At 38.3% G+C, this 18,184-nt stretch overlaps 1 protein-coding gene across 1 annotated transcript; it reads left to right on the forward strand.

Annotated features, from left to right (window-relative positions):
* The first annotated feature begins 11,278 nt into the window (after nucleotides 1-11,278).
* Nucleotides 11,279-12,821, forward strand: LOC128125616 (histone H3.3A). The gene has a single exon (XM_052763194.1). It carries the CDS (start codon nucleotides 11,407-11,409, stop codon nucleotides 11,815-11,817), a length of 411 nt encoding a protein of 136 aa, XP_052619154.1. The 5' UTR covers nucleotides 11,279-11,406; the 3' UTR covers nucleotides 11,818-12,821.
* The last annotated feature ends 5,363 nt before the right edge of the window (nucleotides 12,822-18,184 follow it).

Genomic DNA, 18,184 nt, shown 5'->3' on the forward strand with positions numbered 1-18,184 from the left:
CCAGTAATGACTCATCTTTGTTATTATTATTAAGCCAGTATTTGAACACTGTGTGAATTATTACAATGAATGCCAAGATGGTACAGGCCAGATATGCCTTAGGAAGGTCTATATTCCCAGGAAAGTGTCATTCATCATACAGGCAAAAAGGTTTTTAAATTCTTGTGAGGTAATGTTGTCTGCCACATTACTAGAATTACTCAAAATGTGTTAGTCAGTTTTAAGGTGTAAAATTATCAAGTACTTTTACTTGAAATAAGATGCTGGTTAGCCTATCTTACCTTTCTGTGGTTCTGGGGGGTGTAGTAGTGCTTTTCAGCCAGCAGGAGGCACTGGTATAGCTCCAAGGCAGGTCCTGTTGTATGCCTTGGCTGGGGGCAGAGTGAGCACTGGCAGGAGGTGGCGGTAGGCAGTTGTTTTGGTGATTCCCTGGAGCTTCAGGGTGTGGAGAGTTCCAGGATGCTCTAAGCCACTCTCTGCCTCTGCAGACAGGAGGTCTGCCAGCAGGCACGGCTCCAAGCCCTCTCTGTGCCTCTGTAGGGTGGGGACAGTACTGAGTCTGTTTTAACTAGGTGAAACTGTGGAAGCCTTGGGCTAGGGCGGGGAGCTGGCACTCAGGGAGGTGGGGGAACACCCCACTCACAGCAGTTTTGCTGGTCTGAGGGCTAAACTTGCCTTGGAACTGAGACTGGATTAGCTCCTTTTCAGGAATGGAACCATGTGGGTTTTTCCTGGTTTTACGGAGCTGTGGTACCCTGCAGCTTCAAGTGCCCACCAGCCGGGGAGGAAGCTGAGGGTGGGAGCCAACCAGGCCTTTGGAATTTGCCCAAAGTGAGCGCCAGATATTGGTGAAATTATTAAGGCCACTCCACGTAGTTAAAAGGAAGGTTTATTTTATGGGGTAACTTGCAAGTGAAGGGATAGGTTACAGGGTCTGGGAAAGGTGTAGCACAGTCCGGTGGTGTTCTCTGGAGAACTCTGCTCGGTCTACCTCCAGGGTCCAGGATCCAGGAACCAAGAGAGCTGGTGCATCCAGATCTCGGGTCTTCAGGGTCCTCTCTTGGCCCCACCTTGTAGGCGTGACAATTACCGAAGCCTCAATGGGGGTCAGAACTTCCAGATCAAAACTGGAATGGCTACCCACTACAGTAACTCTTTGAATTTACTTAAAGCACGCTAATTCCCTTAACTGTGTTTTTAATGCCAAATAACAGAAATATCCTCTTTATTTAAGAAGAAAACTCAAAGATGATGTCCAAGATGGCTTGGGCCACATGGCAATCTACAGTTTAACATTCTAACATACAATTAAGACATATGGTTGAAGAAAACCAATTTTTCATTTCATGCCAGCAAGGCAAGTGTGCTTTGGGTAGATTATCACTCAAAATATTATTTTTTTTTTTACTTTTTCATGCCTGATCATTTGAAAGGCATTTTTTTCATCTTTATAATTTGATTTGGACTGAATGATCAAGCTGTCTTGCTTTTCCTTATTTAGGAGGCCTCCTTGGTTCAAATCTAATCTTTATCAATCTTGGTGATATCTACAGATTTTTTTCTCCTGTGGAAACAAAAGCAAAACCTCTACCCAGTATAACACATATCCCAGTTTTCAATCTGAAGCCAACACATCTTTAAAATATACAGGCTGATTCAATTCAGCAAATTTTTCTACTATCCAATGTCTTTCCACAGCTGTTCCTTTCTCATTAGCACTTAAAATTTAAAGTTAATAAAACACTGTGTAATCTATCTCAGAGGGTCTTTATTACCCCTTTCTGTTTGTTAAGCATATATTTTAAGGTGTGATTATATCTTTCTATAACTGATTGTCCTGTGGGATTGAGTGGCATACATGCAATATGCTTTATGCTGTATTATGCAAAAAAACTGTTTCATTTTACTAGACACATATGCTGGAGCATTATCAACCTTAATATGTACAGGTTGGGGATGTATGGGGATCCATAATGGTCATGACTTCTAAAAAATGTGTAATTACAGAATCAACCTTTACAGAATATGTATCTATAGAATGGTGCACATATTTTAATTTTCCAAACTCTGAAAAATAAAACATACCCATTTGCAAAATCTCACTTCTTTGAATACCCTTTGAGTTACTTCCTATGGATGATGGAGTTTGGTTATATAAAGAACAAGAAGACATTTCTTTATATTTTCCTTGGCTTGTTGCCAAGTGATAGAAAAATCTTTTTTGAAACCATTAATGTTAACATGGTATTTCTTACTAAATTCTGAGGCTTCTAGCACATTTCATATTAATAGTTGAACAATTTCATCATTATCTAGTGCTAAAGGGCCTAGTAGAACCATATGGGGTCTGATATGTGTTATATGCAATACATGGTTTCTATTTCTTATTACTTGTTATAGAGAAATAAATAGTAAAGTTATTCTGAATCATCTAGAACCAGTTAAGCAGTTTCAATATGCAAAACAACTCTTTCTGCATATTGAGAGTCAGTAACTGTATTAAGATACTTGGAAAAATCTAATAATACCATAAAATGGCATATAGCTCTGATTTTTTACTGAATCATAAGGGATTTGAGCCATTTAGTTTTCTTGACTTATATCCTGCCTTTTCTGATGTATTTGTGTCAGTATAGAATGTAGGGGCTCCAGAAATTGGTATCCTTTTTACTATACAAGGTAGCATCTGATTAGATCTTTATATAAATGGAAGTCTCTTGCTTTTGAGATATTAGTTGTTAATCTCTTCCAATAATTATTGCAAGCTCTTTTGCAACATTCATTTTCTCCCATAATGAGGGAATTTTAGCATTAGTAAAATGTACCATAATTTCTGCTGGATCTATTCCTGCTAATTGGCAAAGTCCCACTTCCTTTCAGAATCAATTCAGAAACCTTTTCTTCATAGGACTGTAATTTGATATTCTTTTTTGGCTAAATATATCCATTCTAAGATATTATGTTCTCTCTTCATAAGAATCTCTGTGGGAGAATAAGTAGAATGTAAAATAACTAAAATATAATCAAGCTTTGGATCCAAGTGATCCACATGTGCATTCTTTAATTTCTTTTCTATCAGAGTCAATTCACTGTCAGACTCAGCTGATAATTTTCTTGGACTATTTCAGTCCTTATCACCTTGTAAAATTTGAAATAAGTTATCTAGCTCTTGAGTAGTTAAGCCAATTGTGGGCTATTTAGCTATTTTTTCCCAATGATTTTTGAAAATCATTAAGAATTTGTTATTGATTTCTTCTGATTTGTACTTTCTGTGTTTGAATTTACTGTATACCTATATTATATCCTAGATAATTGTTAGACTTTCTTCTTTATATTTTTTCAGGAACAAATTGTAATCTCCAGCAAGGCAATATTCTGTTTACTTTATCACACATTTTCCCTAAGGTATCTACATGTGAATCAACCAGTAAGATATCATCCATGTGATCAAATTTAGATTGAGAAAATTGTTTGTGAGTTATTTCTAATGGCTGTTCTACAAAATATTGACACAAGTTGGTGGCAGTTAACAGTTCTTGTGGAAGAACTTTCCACTGATACCTTTGAACAGGTTGAGCATTATTATAAGTAGGAACTTTGAAGGCAAATTTTCTTTATCCTATTCTTTGAAAGGTATAATAAAAAGCAGTCTTTTAAATAAATCACTATAATGGACCATCCTTTAGGTAATAAATAAGGCAATGGAATTCCAGGGTATAGAGGGTCCATTGGCTGGATCACCTTATTTAAGACTCTTAAACCTGTTAACATTCTCCATTTTCCAGATTTCTTTTTATGACAAATACAGAAGAATTCCAAGGACTGGTTGATTCTTCAATGTGTTGAGCATTTAGCTGCTTCTATACCACATGCCCTAGTGCCTGTAATTTTTCTTATGTCAAAGGTCATTGTTCCACCCAGGCAGGCTTGTCAGCTAACCATTTTAAAGGTAGGGCAGTTGGTACGTTTGAAAGAACAACAGCTATTGTGTGCTGCTTAATGAACAATCTGGGCAGTCTGTGACTGTTCTTGATAATACCTATTAATATTTTTCTCAGAAGTGTTCTTTATTTTATAGTTTTATTCTGAGATTGGAGGAATGTTAATCTGTGTTTTCCATTGCTACAACAAATCATGTCTCTATAAATTCATTGCTTTATTAGCCACATATGACTTTATATTTCCTATTTGTCCTTTTGGGCCTATTCACTCAACCCATCTTGCATCTTGTTTTACCTGACATAAAGTTCCTATACTTTGAAGTTGACTATTGTCCTCCTGAAGAGGCCAATCTGGATGACAAGATTTTGGTGAAATTATGGTTACATTTGCTCCTGTGTCTTATTAAATCTTCACTTTCGATGTCATTTATTTATATTTTTAGCTTTGGTCTCTGATCATTTAGAGCAATTTGCCAAAACATTAGTTTTGTGGTCTATATTGATTTTTTTTTATTTTATCCACTGAAGCTGCTCTGTCCTTAAACACATCCAGAGCAGTGTTGATTTTAACAATAGGTATTAAATCTTTTAATTGCTCCGTGGATGAGTTTCTTTGGTGCAAATAGGGATAGTTTAACTTCTTTTTTCCTATTTGTGTGCCTGTTTGTATTGTTCCAGTCAGTGCTTCCAGCAATTTATTGAAAAGGAACGGAGACTGTTAACATCCCTGTTCTATTCCTGCTTTTAAGAATGTGTAGTGTTTCTCTCTTTTGGATGATGATGATGATGATTGTGGCTTTGTCATATGTAACTATTATTATATTGATGTATGATCCTCCATCATTATTCTCTCCAGGATTTTTTCGAAGAAGGCATGTTAGATTTTGTCCAAGTCTTTTTCTATATCTATTGGAATGATTATGTGGTTTACAGTTAAATGTGGTGCATATTTCCAGTGAAACTATTCAGCTGGGAGAAATATGAAATCATAAAATTTTCAGGTAAATGAGTGGAACAGGAAAATACACGGACAACTGAGACCAAGAAAGACAACTGCATGTTCTTCTACATTTATTGTGTGCATCTCTAAATCTTCAGATGGATTTACATAACCAAGATATCTAGATAAAGTAGGAAAGTTAAAAGAGACAATGGAAGTAGAAGGAGCAGAGTACAGATGATATGAAGGGGGAATGGAAAAAGAAGGGATCTTAACTGGGGAAGGGGATGAGTATAATACAGAGGGACAAGGTTGGAAGAGGGATAAATAATTCTAAGGATGCTTAAAATGTTATAGGGATTTATATTTTTTTATGTTTACCTAAAATTACACCCTATATATGTAGTTATGCTACTTTGAGTGAGAATGTTCCCCACCAAGAAGCATTGACTTATAGAAACCATGTACCAATGGTGAGAGACCTGATTTCAAATTGTTGATCAGGTTAGTTTAAGGAAAGCCCTTTGTTGTCTTCTAGAATTTAAAGATAGGTCCTTACTCTTGAAGATACTCTTTATTTATAGGACACATAGCTTTGAGTAATCCAGCTAGATCTGACCCAGAAGTCTCCTCCCTGAAGAATAGATCTTATAGTACTTGAAATTTCTATGCAAACTGGCAACAATTAGTAGTCCTACTCAGTTGTGATGCCTATAAACCACAGCAATGATCAGTATGGCAAGATAGCCCTTAAGTTATAATAGTGGCACTCACTTATCTTGAAGGTAACCAACAACTGTCTAATTAGATTTAAAATCTGCTTGATAGGAGGAAAAATTATTTCTGGTATTGGAATCCAAGACAACTAAAATTGGCTAGTAAAGTCATGGATACTAGAGGAGAACATACTATGGGCCACTTTCCTAAACTATTACAATTTCTAAGTAAATATTAAGCACAAATCCTTATACCCACAGCTAAGTGTAGCTCTCACTGTCATCAAAGAAGCCTCTACTTGCATAGATAGAGACCAGTAAAGTAATTCAAAATTAGTCTAAATGCATAGAACAACAGACACCACAGGATGTCAAGCCCCAATTTATTTATCTGTATCACAATCCCATTGTTTGAAGTTCAGCAAACATTTCAGAAGCAGAGATGGAGTGATCGTAGGAGTCATAGGACCAGGATGTCTTCTGTGAGATTGTGTCTTCTATATATGACAAGAAAGCTACACTCAAGAATTCCCAAAAGGGTAAGACCTCTGTCGGGGAGTCAGCAAAGCTTGGGACGTTCAGTTGAGGCAACCAAACCCCTCCCTCCTGCACCAAGGCTGAGCAATGCATCCCACCATAGGTAATGGGCTCCAGAAAGCCAGCTCATGCACTACAGATAGATCTTGATCCCACTGCCAGGGACCCCTCAAATAGACCAAAATACACAATTATCTCCCATATGCAGAAGGCCTAGTCTTGTCCCACACAGGTTCCACTGCTGTTTGTCTAAATTTCATGAGTTTCTACCAGCTTGGTTCAGTTGTCTCTGTAGATTTCCCCATCATGATTTGACCCCCCTCCTCTTGCTCATAAAATCCCTCTTCCCTCTTTTTGACTGGACTCCCAGAGCTCGGCTTGGTGCTTGGTTGTGGATCTCTGAATCTGCTTCCATCAGTTACTGGATGAGGCTCTGTGATGACAGTTAGGGTATTCACCAATCTGATTATCAGGGTAGGCCAATTCAGGTACCCTCTCCACTATTGCTAGTAGTCTAATCATCCTTGTGGATTTCTAGTAATTCCCTAGCACCCCTTATCTCATAATCTCTCACTTTATCAAGATATCGCTTTCATTGCTCTCCCATTCTACCCCTTCCCCAGCTCTGCCATTCTGTTCCCTCATGTTCTCATTCCCCATCCCTTCCCCTCTACTGCCCCCTCATCCCCAGTTTACTCAGGGATATATCATCTGCTTTCTCTTCTCAAGGCAATACATGGGTCCCTCTTAGGGTCCTCTTTGTTTCCTAGCTTCTTTGGAGCTGGGAATTACAGTCTGCTTATCCTTTGCTTTACAACTATATTCACCTATGAGTGAGTACATACCATGTTTGTCTTTCTGAGTCTAGGTTGCCTCACTCAGGATGACATTTTCTAGTTCCATCCTTCGCCTGCAAATTTCATGATGTCATTGTTTTTTACAGCTAAATAATACTCTATTGTGTATATGTACCACATTTTCTTTATCCATTCTTTGGTTGAGGGGCAACTAGGTTGTTTCCAGGTTCTGGCTATTGTGGTGGTATTGTGTTCCCCAAAATAATGTGTACCATAATAAACTTATCTGGGGTCAGAGAACAGAAAAGCCACTAGATACTTAGGATAGGCAGTGGTAGCACACGCCTTTAATCCTAGCATTCCAGAGGCAGAAATCCATGTGTTCAAGGATACAGCCAAGCATGGTGACTCACATCTTTAATCCCAGAAAGCGAGCCTTTAATCCCAGGGAGTGGTGGTAGAAAGCAGAAAGGTGTGAGGACCAGAAACTAGAAGCTTTTAGCTGGTTAAGCTTCAGGCTTTCGAGCAGCAGTTCAGCGGAAAGCCACTGGGATGAGTACACAGAAGCTTCCAGTCTGAGGAAACAAGACCAGTTGAGAAGTTGGCCAGGTGAGGTTAGCTGTGGCTTGTTCTGTCTCTCTAATCTTCCAGTGTTCACCCCAATACTTGGCTCAGGTTTGATTTTATTAATAAGAACTTTTAAGATTCCTGCTACAGGCTATTATGAATAATGCTGCTATGAAGATAGTTGAGCAAGTGTCCTTGTGGCATGATTGAGCATTCCTTGGTATATGCCTAAGAGTGATGTAGCTGGGTCTTGAAGAAGACTGATTCCTAATTTTCTGAGAAACCGCCATACTGATTTCCAAAGTGGCTGTACAAGTTTGCACTCCCACCAACAGTGGAGGGGCTTTCCCCTTGCTTTACATCCTTTCCAACATAAGCTATCTTCAGTATTTTTTATCTTAGCCATTCTGACAGGTGTGAAATGGTATCTTAGAGCTGTTTCAATTAGCATTTCCTTGATGTCTAAGGATGTTGAGCAATTCCTTAAATGTCTTTTGGCCATTTGAGATTCTTCTGTTGAGAATTCTGTTTAGGTCTCTAGCCCATTTTTTAATTGGATTATTTGGTATTTTGCTATCTAGTTTCTTGAGTTCTTTATATATTTTGGAGATCAACCCTCTGTCAGATGTGGGCTTGGTGAAGATCTTTTCCCATTCTGTAGGCTGTCGTTTGGTCTTATTTACAATGTCCTTTGCATAACAGAAGTTTCTCAGTTTCAGGAGACCTCACTTATTAATTGTTGCTCTCAGTGTCTGTGCTACTGGTGTTATATTTAGGAAGTGGTCTCCTGTGTCAGTGCATTCAAGGCTACTTTCTACTTTCTCTTCTATCAGGTTCAGTGTAGCTGGATTTATGTTGAGGTCTTTGATCCACTTCGATTTGAGTTTTGTGCATGGAGATAGATATGGATCGATTTGCAATCTTCTATATGTTGATACCCAGTTATTCCAACACCATTTGTTGAAGATGCTCTCTTTTTTCCATTGTACAGTTTTGACTCCTTTGTCAAAAATCAGATGTTCCTAGGTGTGTGGGTTAATGTCAAGGACTTCAATTTGATACCATTGGTCCATATGTTAATTTTTATGCCAATACCAAGATGTTTTTATTGCTACAGCTCTATAGTAGTGCTTGAAGTCAGGGACGGTGATGCCTCCATAATTTGCTTTATTGTGAAGGATTTTTTTTTGCTATCCTAGGTTTTTTATTTTTCCATACCAAGTTAAGTATTGTTCTTTCAAGGTCTGTAGAGAATTGTGCAGGGATTTTAATGGGGATTGCATTGATTCTGTAAGTTGCTTTTGGTAAAATTTCAATTTTTATTATGTTGGTTCTACCTATCCACTAGCATTAGAGATCTTTTCATTTCCTGATACCCTCTTCAATTTCTTTGTCCAGGACTTAAATTCTCATCATACAAGTATTTTCTTTGTTTGATTAAAGTTACCCCAAGGTGTTTTATATTATTTGTGGCTATTTTCACAACTATATGGGGTTTAAAACAAGAGCTAAACAATGATAATGCCAACTTACATGCTAGCATGGATGAAGATATCTCCCAAGGCCCCACCCATAAGTAAAGAGCTACAGTAGTTAATGAATGCTGAGAGAGAGAAAATCAGTATTCTCCATGGAAGATCCTCAGATAGATTATCCATTCACAAATGGTCAGCCATAAACACATATACACACAAACAACACAAAGTAGGCCCAAATATATGAATAATAATAATAATTACAGAAGAGGCATGAATTTGAGAGAGTGGAAGACATGGGAGGAGGTAGAGGGTGAGAATGAGGAATGCATATGATGTAAATATAATAAGTATGTAGAAAATTCTAAAAAAGAACTTTTAACAGTTTTAAAAAGGAGTGACAATAAGAAAGAACCAAGGAGAATGTGAGAACAAGAAACAACTGCTATAAGAGTGGTCATGGAAGGAGGCCGAGGAACCTCTTTTGAGAGCACTCTCCATTTCTGGCTAACATCACTGAATGGTCTTCTAACAGTCTCTGGCACTAAGGAAAGTTCTGATCTTTTATAACCTTTTATGGGGAGAAGGAAATTTCACACCATATATTTAGTTCAGTGTAGTAGATATTACATGGAGCATGGAGGAGCCAGGTGTTGTAAACTGAGAGTAGTTGAGCTACAGCAGACAGCTACTACACTCTCTCCTTTAATGAGCTGCACAGGATATGTGGTCTGACTAAGGCCGTGGGATCATGGCTTAAGGCTGCAGAACATTGCCAAATTATTTTTTTCTGAGGCCATTGTCACCCTGATACTCAAAAAGCAAAGAGATTCAACAAAAAAAGAGAATTACTCACCAATTTCACTCATGGACGTTAATGGGAAAATGTTCAACAAAATACTCACAAATCAAATCTGAGAACACATCAAAAAGATCATCCACCCTGATCAAGTAGACTTCATTCCAGAGATGTAGGGATGGTTCAAGATACAAAAATCTATCGATATAATCCACCATATAAACAAACTGAAAGAAAAACGCCACAAGATCATCTCATTAGATGATGAAAATCCTTTGACAAAATTCAATACCTCTTCATGTTAAAAGACTTGAAGAGATCAGGGATAAAAGGAACAAACTGAAACACAATAAAAGCTGTATATAACAAGCACACAGCAAATTAAAAGCAATTCCACTAAAATCAGGGAAAAGGCAAGGTTGTGCATTCTCTCTATATGTATTCAATATAGTAATTGAAGCTCTAGCTAGAGCAATAAGACAACAAAAGGAGATCAAGGGGATACAAATCAAAAAGGAGGAAGTCAAACTATCCCTATTTGCAGTTGATGTGATATTATACATAAGAGACCCCAAGAATTCTACCACAGAATTCCTACAGCTAATAAATATCTTCAGCAATGTGGCTGGATACAAGATTAACGAATGACGAACAGGCTGAAAAAGAAATCAGGGAAACAATACCATTCACAGTAGCCACAAATAACATAAAATATTTTGGGGCAACTCTAACCAAGCAATTGAAACACCTACATGAGAAGAACCTCAAGTCTTTGAAGAAAGAAATTGGAGAAGATATCAGAAGATGGAATAATGTCTCATGAATCAGTAGGATTAACATAGTAAAAATGACCATCTTACCAAAGTGTTCTACAGATTCAATGCAATGCACATAAAAATTCCAACATAATTCTTACAGACCTAGAAGGAACAATACTCAACTTCACATAGATAAATAACAATACATATATGCAAACATGAGCACTAAAACAATCCTGTACAATAAAAGAACATCCAGAGGTATCACCATCCCTGATCTCAAGCTCTACTAAAGAACTATAATATTGAAACAGTATGGTATTGGCATAAAAACAGGCACATGTATTAATAGAATCAATTCAAAGACATAGATATAAATGCACACCCCTATGCACACTTGATTTTTCACAAAGAAGCCAAAATCATACAATGAAAAAAAGAAAGCATCTTCAAAAATGCTGTTGGCATAACTAGATGTTGACATATAGAAGAATCCAAATAGATCCATATCTATCACTCTGCACAAAATTCAAGTCCAAGTAGATCAAAGACCTCAACATAAATCCCATTACACTGAACCTGATAGAAGAGAAAGTGGGAAGTAACCTTGAAAACATGGTACAGGAGACAACCCACTGAACAGAACACTAGTATCAGAGACACTGAGATAGACTCTTAATAAATGGGACCTCATAAAACTGAAAAGCTTGTGAAGGCAAAGGACACTGTCAATAGGATAAAAAGGGCAGAGCGGTTTGGTCGTTCGTTGGAGGAAGGTCTTCCGTTCTACTCGGCGATTGCGGCTCCCGTTTGAGCGCTAACAGCGGCGCGGCGGTCCCAGCAAGGGCCTCAGACCTCGGCTTTGGGTGAGAGAAAATGGCCCGAACCAAGCAGACCGCTCGGAAGTCCACCGGTGGGAAAGCCCCCCGTAAGCAGCTGGCCACCAAGGCGGCCCGGAAAAGCGCGCCCTCTACTGGTGGGGTGAAGAAACCTCACCGCTACAGGCCCGGGACCGTGGCGCTGAGAGAGATTCGTCGTTACCAGAAATCGACCGAGCTGCTCATCCGGAAGCTGCCTTTCCAGAGGTTGGTGAGGGAGATCGCCCAGGATTTCAAAACCGACTTGAGGTTTCAGAGCGCAGCCATCGGTGCCCTTCAGGAGGCCAGTGAAGCGTACCTGGTGGGGTTGTTTGAAGATACCAATCTGTGTGCCATCCACGCCAAGAGAGTCACCATCATGCCCAAAGACATCCAGTTGGCTCGCCGGATACGGGGGGAGAGAGCTTAAGTCGAGGCGGTTTTTACGGCATTTTGTAGTAAATTCTGTAAAATACTTTGGTTTAATTTGTGACTTTTTTTTTTTGTAAGAAATTGTTTATAATATGTTGCATTTGTACTTAAGTCATTCCATCTTTCACTCAGGATGAATGGGAAGAGTGACGTTCACAGACCTCAGTGATGTGAGCACTGTGGCTCAGGAGTGACAAGTTGCTAATATGCAGAAGGGATGGGTGATACTACTTGCTTCTCATGATGCATGTTTCTGTATGTTAATGACTTGTTGGGTAGCTATTAAGGTACTAGAATTGATAAATGTGTACAGGGTCCTTTTGCAATAAAACTGGTTATGACTTGATCCAAGTGTTTAACCATACATCACTGTGATAGAATGTGGGCTTTTTCAAAGGTTGAAGATACAAGTTTTAACCACAGTGTAACAGTTTCCTAAAAAAAGAGAAAAAAAAAGGAAGAAGAAAGTAAACCTGGCAGCTATAGACTACACTATGTGCATTTATAATAGCTATTTTATATATTGTAGTGTTGAACATTTTTAAATTAAATGTTTTACATTCACAAGTGGTGGGGAGTCTTGTCATTAAGGTGTGTGTAATTTAGTCCAGTTGGTATTTCCTGACTAGACTGCATTTGTTTAACAAAGTAGAAAAAATGCTATGCGTATTAAACCTTGCATAAGTCCTCATTCTACCACATGTTGACTAACCCTCTACCCGATAACACATACACTAACGGGGATTTTATTTATAAGGGCTCTAGAGTAAAATAACAAGCTATTCACACCAGCATCACCTGTTACTAATCTAGTTAGTGCAGCTTTTCATTGTGTTGTTTGGTCTTATACCTAGATTGAGTTTGGTTTTGTTTCTTTTTTAATCTTTAAGGGGAAAAACAGTACAAGGATTGTTTTTTCCTTGTGGAGTTTAAACATGGGGTAAAGAGTACAGCTTCAGCTTATTGGGCCTCTGCCAATAAAGATGGGTTAGGTTACACCTGGTTGCTGTCCTGGCAAAATCCTTTTTATAGAGATGGCCTTCAAGTGGTTTTTAAAAGTATCCTATTGAAGTTTTTAGGTCAATTATGTATGTTGACTAAATTTACAAATAAACTTGTTTATTCAAAAAAAAAATAGGATAAAAAGGCAGCCTACAGAACAAGAAAAGATCTTCACCAACTCCATATCTGACAGAAGGCTGATCTCTAGAATATATAAAGAACTCAAGAAACTACACATCAAAACAACAAATAATCCAATCAAAAATGGGGTACACAACTAAACAGAGATTACAAATGGCAGAGACATATTGAAGAAATGTTCAGCTTCCTTAGCCATTAGCGAAATGCAAATCAAAATGATTCTGAGATTGCATCCTACACATGTTACAATGGCTAGGATCAATAACACTGATGGCAGGAAATGCTGGTGAGGATGTAGAGCAAGGGGAACACTCCTCCACTGCCAGTGAGAATGTAAACTTGTACAGCCACATAGGAAATCAATATGGCAGTTTGTCAAAAATTTGGGAATTGATCTACTTCAATACCCACCTATACCACTTTTGGGAATATACCTAAAAGATGCTCAATCATAACTCAAGGACACTTTTTCAAGTATGTTTATAGCAGTGTTATTTATAATAGCCAGAACCTGGAAACAACCTAGATGCTCCTCAATGAAAGAATAGAAAAAGAAAATATTGCACAATTACACAATGGAGTATTACTCAGATGTTAAAAACAATGACATCAAGAAATTTAAGACAAATGGATAGAACAGAAAAAAATGTCCTGAGTTCAGTAACCTATATCCTGAAAGAGAAACATGGTATGTACTCACTCATAAGTTGATATTAGGTGTAAAGTAAAGGATAATTATGCTACAGTCCAGAGTCTCAGAGAGGCTAGATAACAAGGAGGGCCCAAAGGGATGCATGGATTTCCCTGAGAAAGGGAAATAGAAGTGATCTCCTGGGTAGACTAGGAGTGGGTAGGGATTGGAACATGAGGGATTGTGTTGGGGGATGAATGGATGGGGAGATTAGTGAAAGAGATGTCTTGATTTGGGGGGCATTTTGTGGTCAGGTAGAAACCTGATGCAAGGGAAACTACCATGCATCTATAAGGTTGACCCTAGCTAAGACTCCTAGCAATAGTGGATAGGTAGCCTGAACAGCCATATCCAGTGATCAGATTGATGACTACCCCAATTTTCATGAGAGAGCCTTCATCCTGTAACTCATGAAACAGATACAGAGACCCACAGCCAAGGACTGATCCTAGCTCAGGGAATCCTGTTGAAGAGAGGGAAAAAGGAATGTATCAGTCAGTGGTGTCAAGGTAATTTCAAGAGAATCCCCAGAACCAACTAATTTGTGCTCACAGGAGCTCAGAGAGTCTGGATTGACAGCCAGGGAGCCCACATGGGACCAACCTAGGACCTTTACATATGTGTGACAATTGTGTTCTTTGGTCTACTTGTGGGACTACTAGCAACGGGAGCAGGGCCTGTCCCTAATGCTTTAGCTGGCTTTCAAGATCCTGTCCCTCATACTGGGTGGCCTTGCCCATTCTTAATACAAGGGAAGGAGCTCAGTCCTACCTCAACTTGATATGCCATGTTTTGTTGACACCCATGGGAGTCTGGGTCCTTTCTGAACAGAAACAGAGGAGGTGTGGAAGGGGGTGCTGAGTGGAGGTTGGGTAGGGAATAAATAGGAGGAGAGGAAGGATTAAACTGTCATTGGGATGTAAAATAAATGGATAAATTTAATAAAAAATTAAATTCTGTCCTACTCAGAAAGAGATTAATACTATATTATAGCAAAACATGAAGGACAATTAAATTTATCTTATTAATCCTGAAAGAAATTATAAACCTAGTATATTTCTATATATCATATCCAAAGGGATTATTGAAGTCTGACAATAATCTCAGACTTTTCTGACATTTATACAATATCCTATATTATTCTCAGGTAAATATAAGTGAAACTAAAGCTTAGCCACTGGAGTAGTTGAGTCAATTTTAAGCACTAGATATTTGAATAGAATCCACAGCTAAATTATAGATGTTAATCACTTTATTGTAATACTATGTCAAGTGTATATTTATCAAACATCCACATTCAGAATAGCATTGTTCATTTTTAGAGCTTTCAATCCCCCATGAGATTATTATCATCATCATTATTATTATTACACATATATTTATTTATTTTTACTGTTAATATCATTTTATTCTTAGCTAGTTGGGATTTAAAAATGTGAATATTGGATATCACACCACTTCTATTTTAGATCTGTACTACAGAATAGAGAATTAGCCTTGTAGAAATAAACTAATGGCTTTCTTATGACGACCTTTCAGGGTTTATTATAGGTATTTCCAATTTTTAATGAAAATTTTAATGAAAATGAAAATTATATATATATTCACCCAGAGCTGAATAAGTTCTATTCTAACTTATTCTAACTCATCTAACACCACCAAGTAGAATGTTGTCAAAAATTAATTTAACTCATTGAGCCCTACTCCCATAAAGATATACTGTATAAAGACTCCTTGTAATGTAATACCTTCAATCAATGGAAAGAAAACCAGGTTTTATAGGGCACACATTTATAAGATGTCTATTCTCCATCATTTCCTTATTTTGTCAAAGGAACCTAATACAGGGGCTTTTGTGCCAAGATTTTTCCTACATGCTAGTTCTCATGCATACTTGAAGAAATTGCTAATAGCCTGCTTCTCACACAGCATTTAACTTCAAGTTCATGTCCTTGAGTGTAGATCACCCACAACTTCAGTAGCTAGACAATCAAGAATTCATCCTCTCTACCAGTTTGTTATGAAGGTTCCCATTTTCTAAAATTTCTGTATGTGTGCATGCATGTACAGATTGTTGTATGTGTGCATATGCATGTGGATGGGTGTACTTGTCCATACACTTGTTCAGGTAAGGAGGCTACATGATGTCATAGTTCTTTCTCAATTGTTCTCCACCTTATTTTTTGACACAGGCTTTCTCAGAGAACCTGATGTAAACCATTACCACTAGATGAATTGACCACCAGCGTCCTGGGTTCCAAAAAGGGACTACATTAACATAAAATTCACTCAGTAAAAAAAAATCTTCATTTATCTAAAAAAATTTATTACAGAAAAGCCACTATTAGGTCTATACAGGAGCCTTCAAATTCCATAGAATAATACTTACTCAGCTTTGGGTGATATATATATATATATATATATGTGTGTGTGTGTGTGTGTGTGTGTGTGTGTGTGTAATTTTCATTAAATAATTGGAAATACATATAATAAAACCTGAAAGGTCATAAGAAAGCCATTAATTTATTTCTACAAAGCTAATTCTCTAATTATTCTGTAATGCAGATCTAAAATAGAAGTGATGTGACTTCCAATATTCACATTTTTAAATCTCAACCAGCTAAGCATAAAATGCTATTAACAGTAAAAATAAATAAATATATGTGTAATAGTAAGGATAATGATGATGATAATGACTGCAGGTGAAGCATGCATTGGAAAGAGAGTGGAAGGCATGGGAAGAGGTAGAGGGCAGGACTGAGGAGTGAAAATGGGGTAAATACAATAAGCACGTAGAGAATTCAAAAAATACTTTAAAAAGCTTTAAAAAGGAGTGAAAATAAGAGAGAGCTATAGAGAGTGAGAGAACAAGAAATAGTTGCCATGAGACTGATCATGGAGGGAATCTAAGGAGCCTCTTCTGAGAGCACTCTCCAGTTCTAGGCAGTATCATTGAACAGTTTTCTCCACATTTCTCCACAAAGGAAAAGTCTGATCTTCTATAACTTTATAGGGGAAGAGGAAAGTTTCACATCATGTGTTTCCTTCATTGTAGTGTATATAACAAGGATCATGGAGGAGCCAGGTGTTGTAAACTGAGAGCAGTCAGGTCACAGCCCAGAGAGCTCTTACACTCTCCGCCTAGAGTGAGTTGCAGAAGATGTGGCCTGACTAAGGCTGTGGAAACCTGGGATAAAGCTGCAAACCTGTGTCATAGTACAAAGTTGCAGAGACCATTCCATGACAGTCGACGAGAAGTCAGATTATGACTGGAGTCTTCTATGATAGGTGTTTGAGTGGGGACTAAGGGTTTGTTCTTGAGTCCAAAGGAAGAGGAAAGAGAGGGAGAGGGTCAACAGCAGGAAGCCCTTGGTGAACAGGAAACAGTAAGGAGAGGAAACCACATTATTTCCACCCAAAGTTTATTATCATTGGCCATTATTTTCTGAAGACTGATGTTTCCAATATGTTAGGGTCACCCTCTAAATGAAAATCAGGGAAGGGTTGGCCACCAAAATGGCTCACTCAGTGGGCAAAGGCACTTGCTACTAAGGCTATCATGTTGATTTAAATCCCAGATCCAACTTGGTGGAAACAGAGAGCCAACTCCCTCATGTTATCTAACCTATATATATATAAAGTAGCATTTTCTCACCAATACACTGATGTATGCATGAGTAAAGACACACATTCTCTCTCTTTCTCTATCTATCTATCTATCTATCTATCTATCTGTCTGTCTGTCTGTCTGTCTATCTAATACATGTATCTAATATGCCGGCATAAGCAATTGTAAATTCAAAGTCAAACTATAGCATTAACCTATTTTCTTATCTAACAAGATTCCTTTGAATCAGTGCCCTTGTATCATTCATTCATTGACTCATTCATCCACAGGTGTTTGAGTCTTTTCCAGGCATTAGAACATCCCAAAACAGCAGGAGCATTCTCTTCTTCCAAAGCTCTAGTTGCAATTCACCAGAAGCAGACAGGCATCTAGAAGGTGAGTTCAGGGGTTGACTGGAAGGACAAAGGGGAAAAGGAAGAGAATGAGAAAGGAGGACTGGAGATGTGGCCCAGTGTTTAATAGCCATGCTGTTCTTCCAGTGGACCTGAGTTTAGTTCCCAGACCCTATGTGAAGAGGCTTCACAAGGGTACCTAAATCAAGCTCCAGGGAATTTGATACAGTCCCTGGGACTCCACTCCTCAACTGGGTATCTTCTTCTAAGTCTCAGATTGGACTGCTCACATGATCCAGTGCCAAGGCCTTTAGCCAACTGTCCTGATGGGCTTACGAGACTTCACAAGAAAGTCAGGGAGCCCAAGGAAAGAGACAGAGAACATAGCTCCTCCCGATGACTGTGTGTCCACAGGGATTAAGTCTAGTGAATTCTCCCTTGCAGGAAGTAATAACTGATGGTGCTCATCTGGACAGCTGTCCTGTCCCAGTGTCATGGCCTTGTTCACATTAAAGCTACCTTATCTCCATGGCAACGTTCATTCACCATGAGTGCTATTACTACGAAACTG

The sequence above is a fragment of the Peromyscus californicus genome, unplaced genomic scaffold, assembly GCF_007827085.1.
Source record: "Peromyscus californicus insignis strain IS unplaced genomic scaffold, ASM782708v3 Scaffold_4__1_contigs__length_199733344, whole genome shotgun sequence".
Lineage (NCBI taxonomy): Eukaryota > Metazoa > Chordata > Mammalia > Rodentia > Cricetidae > Peromyscus > Peromyscus californicus.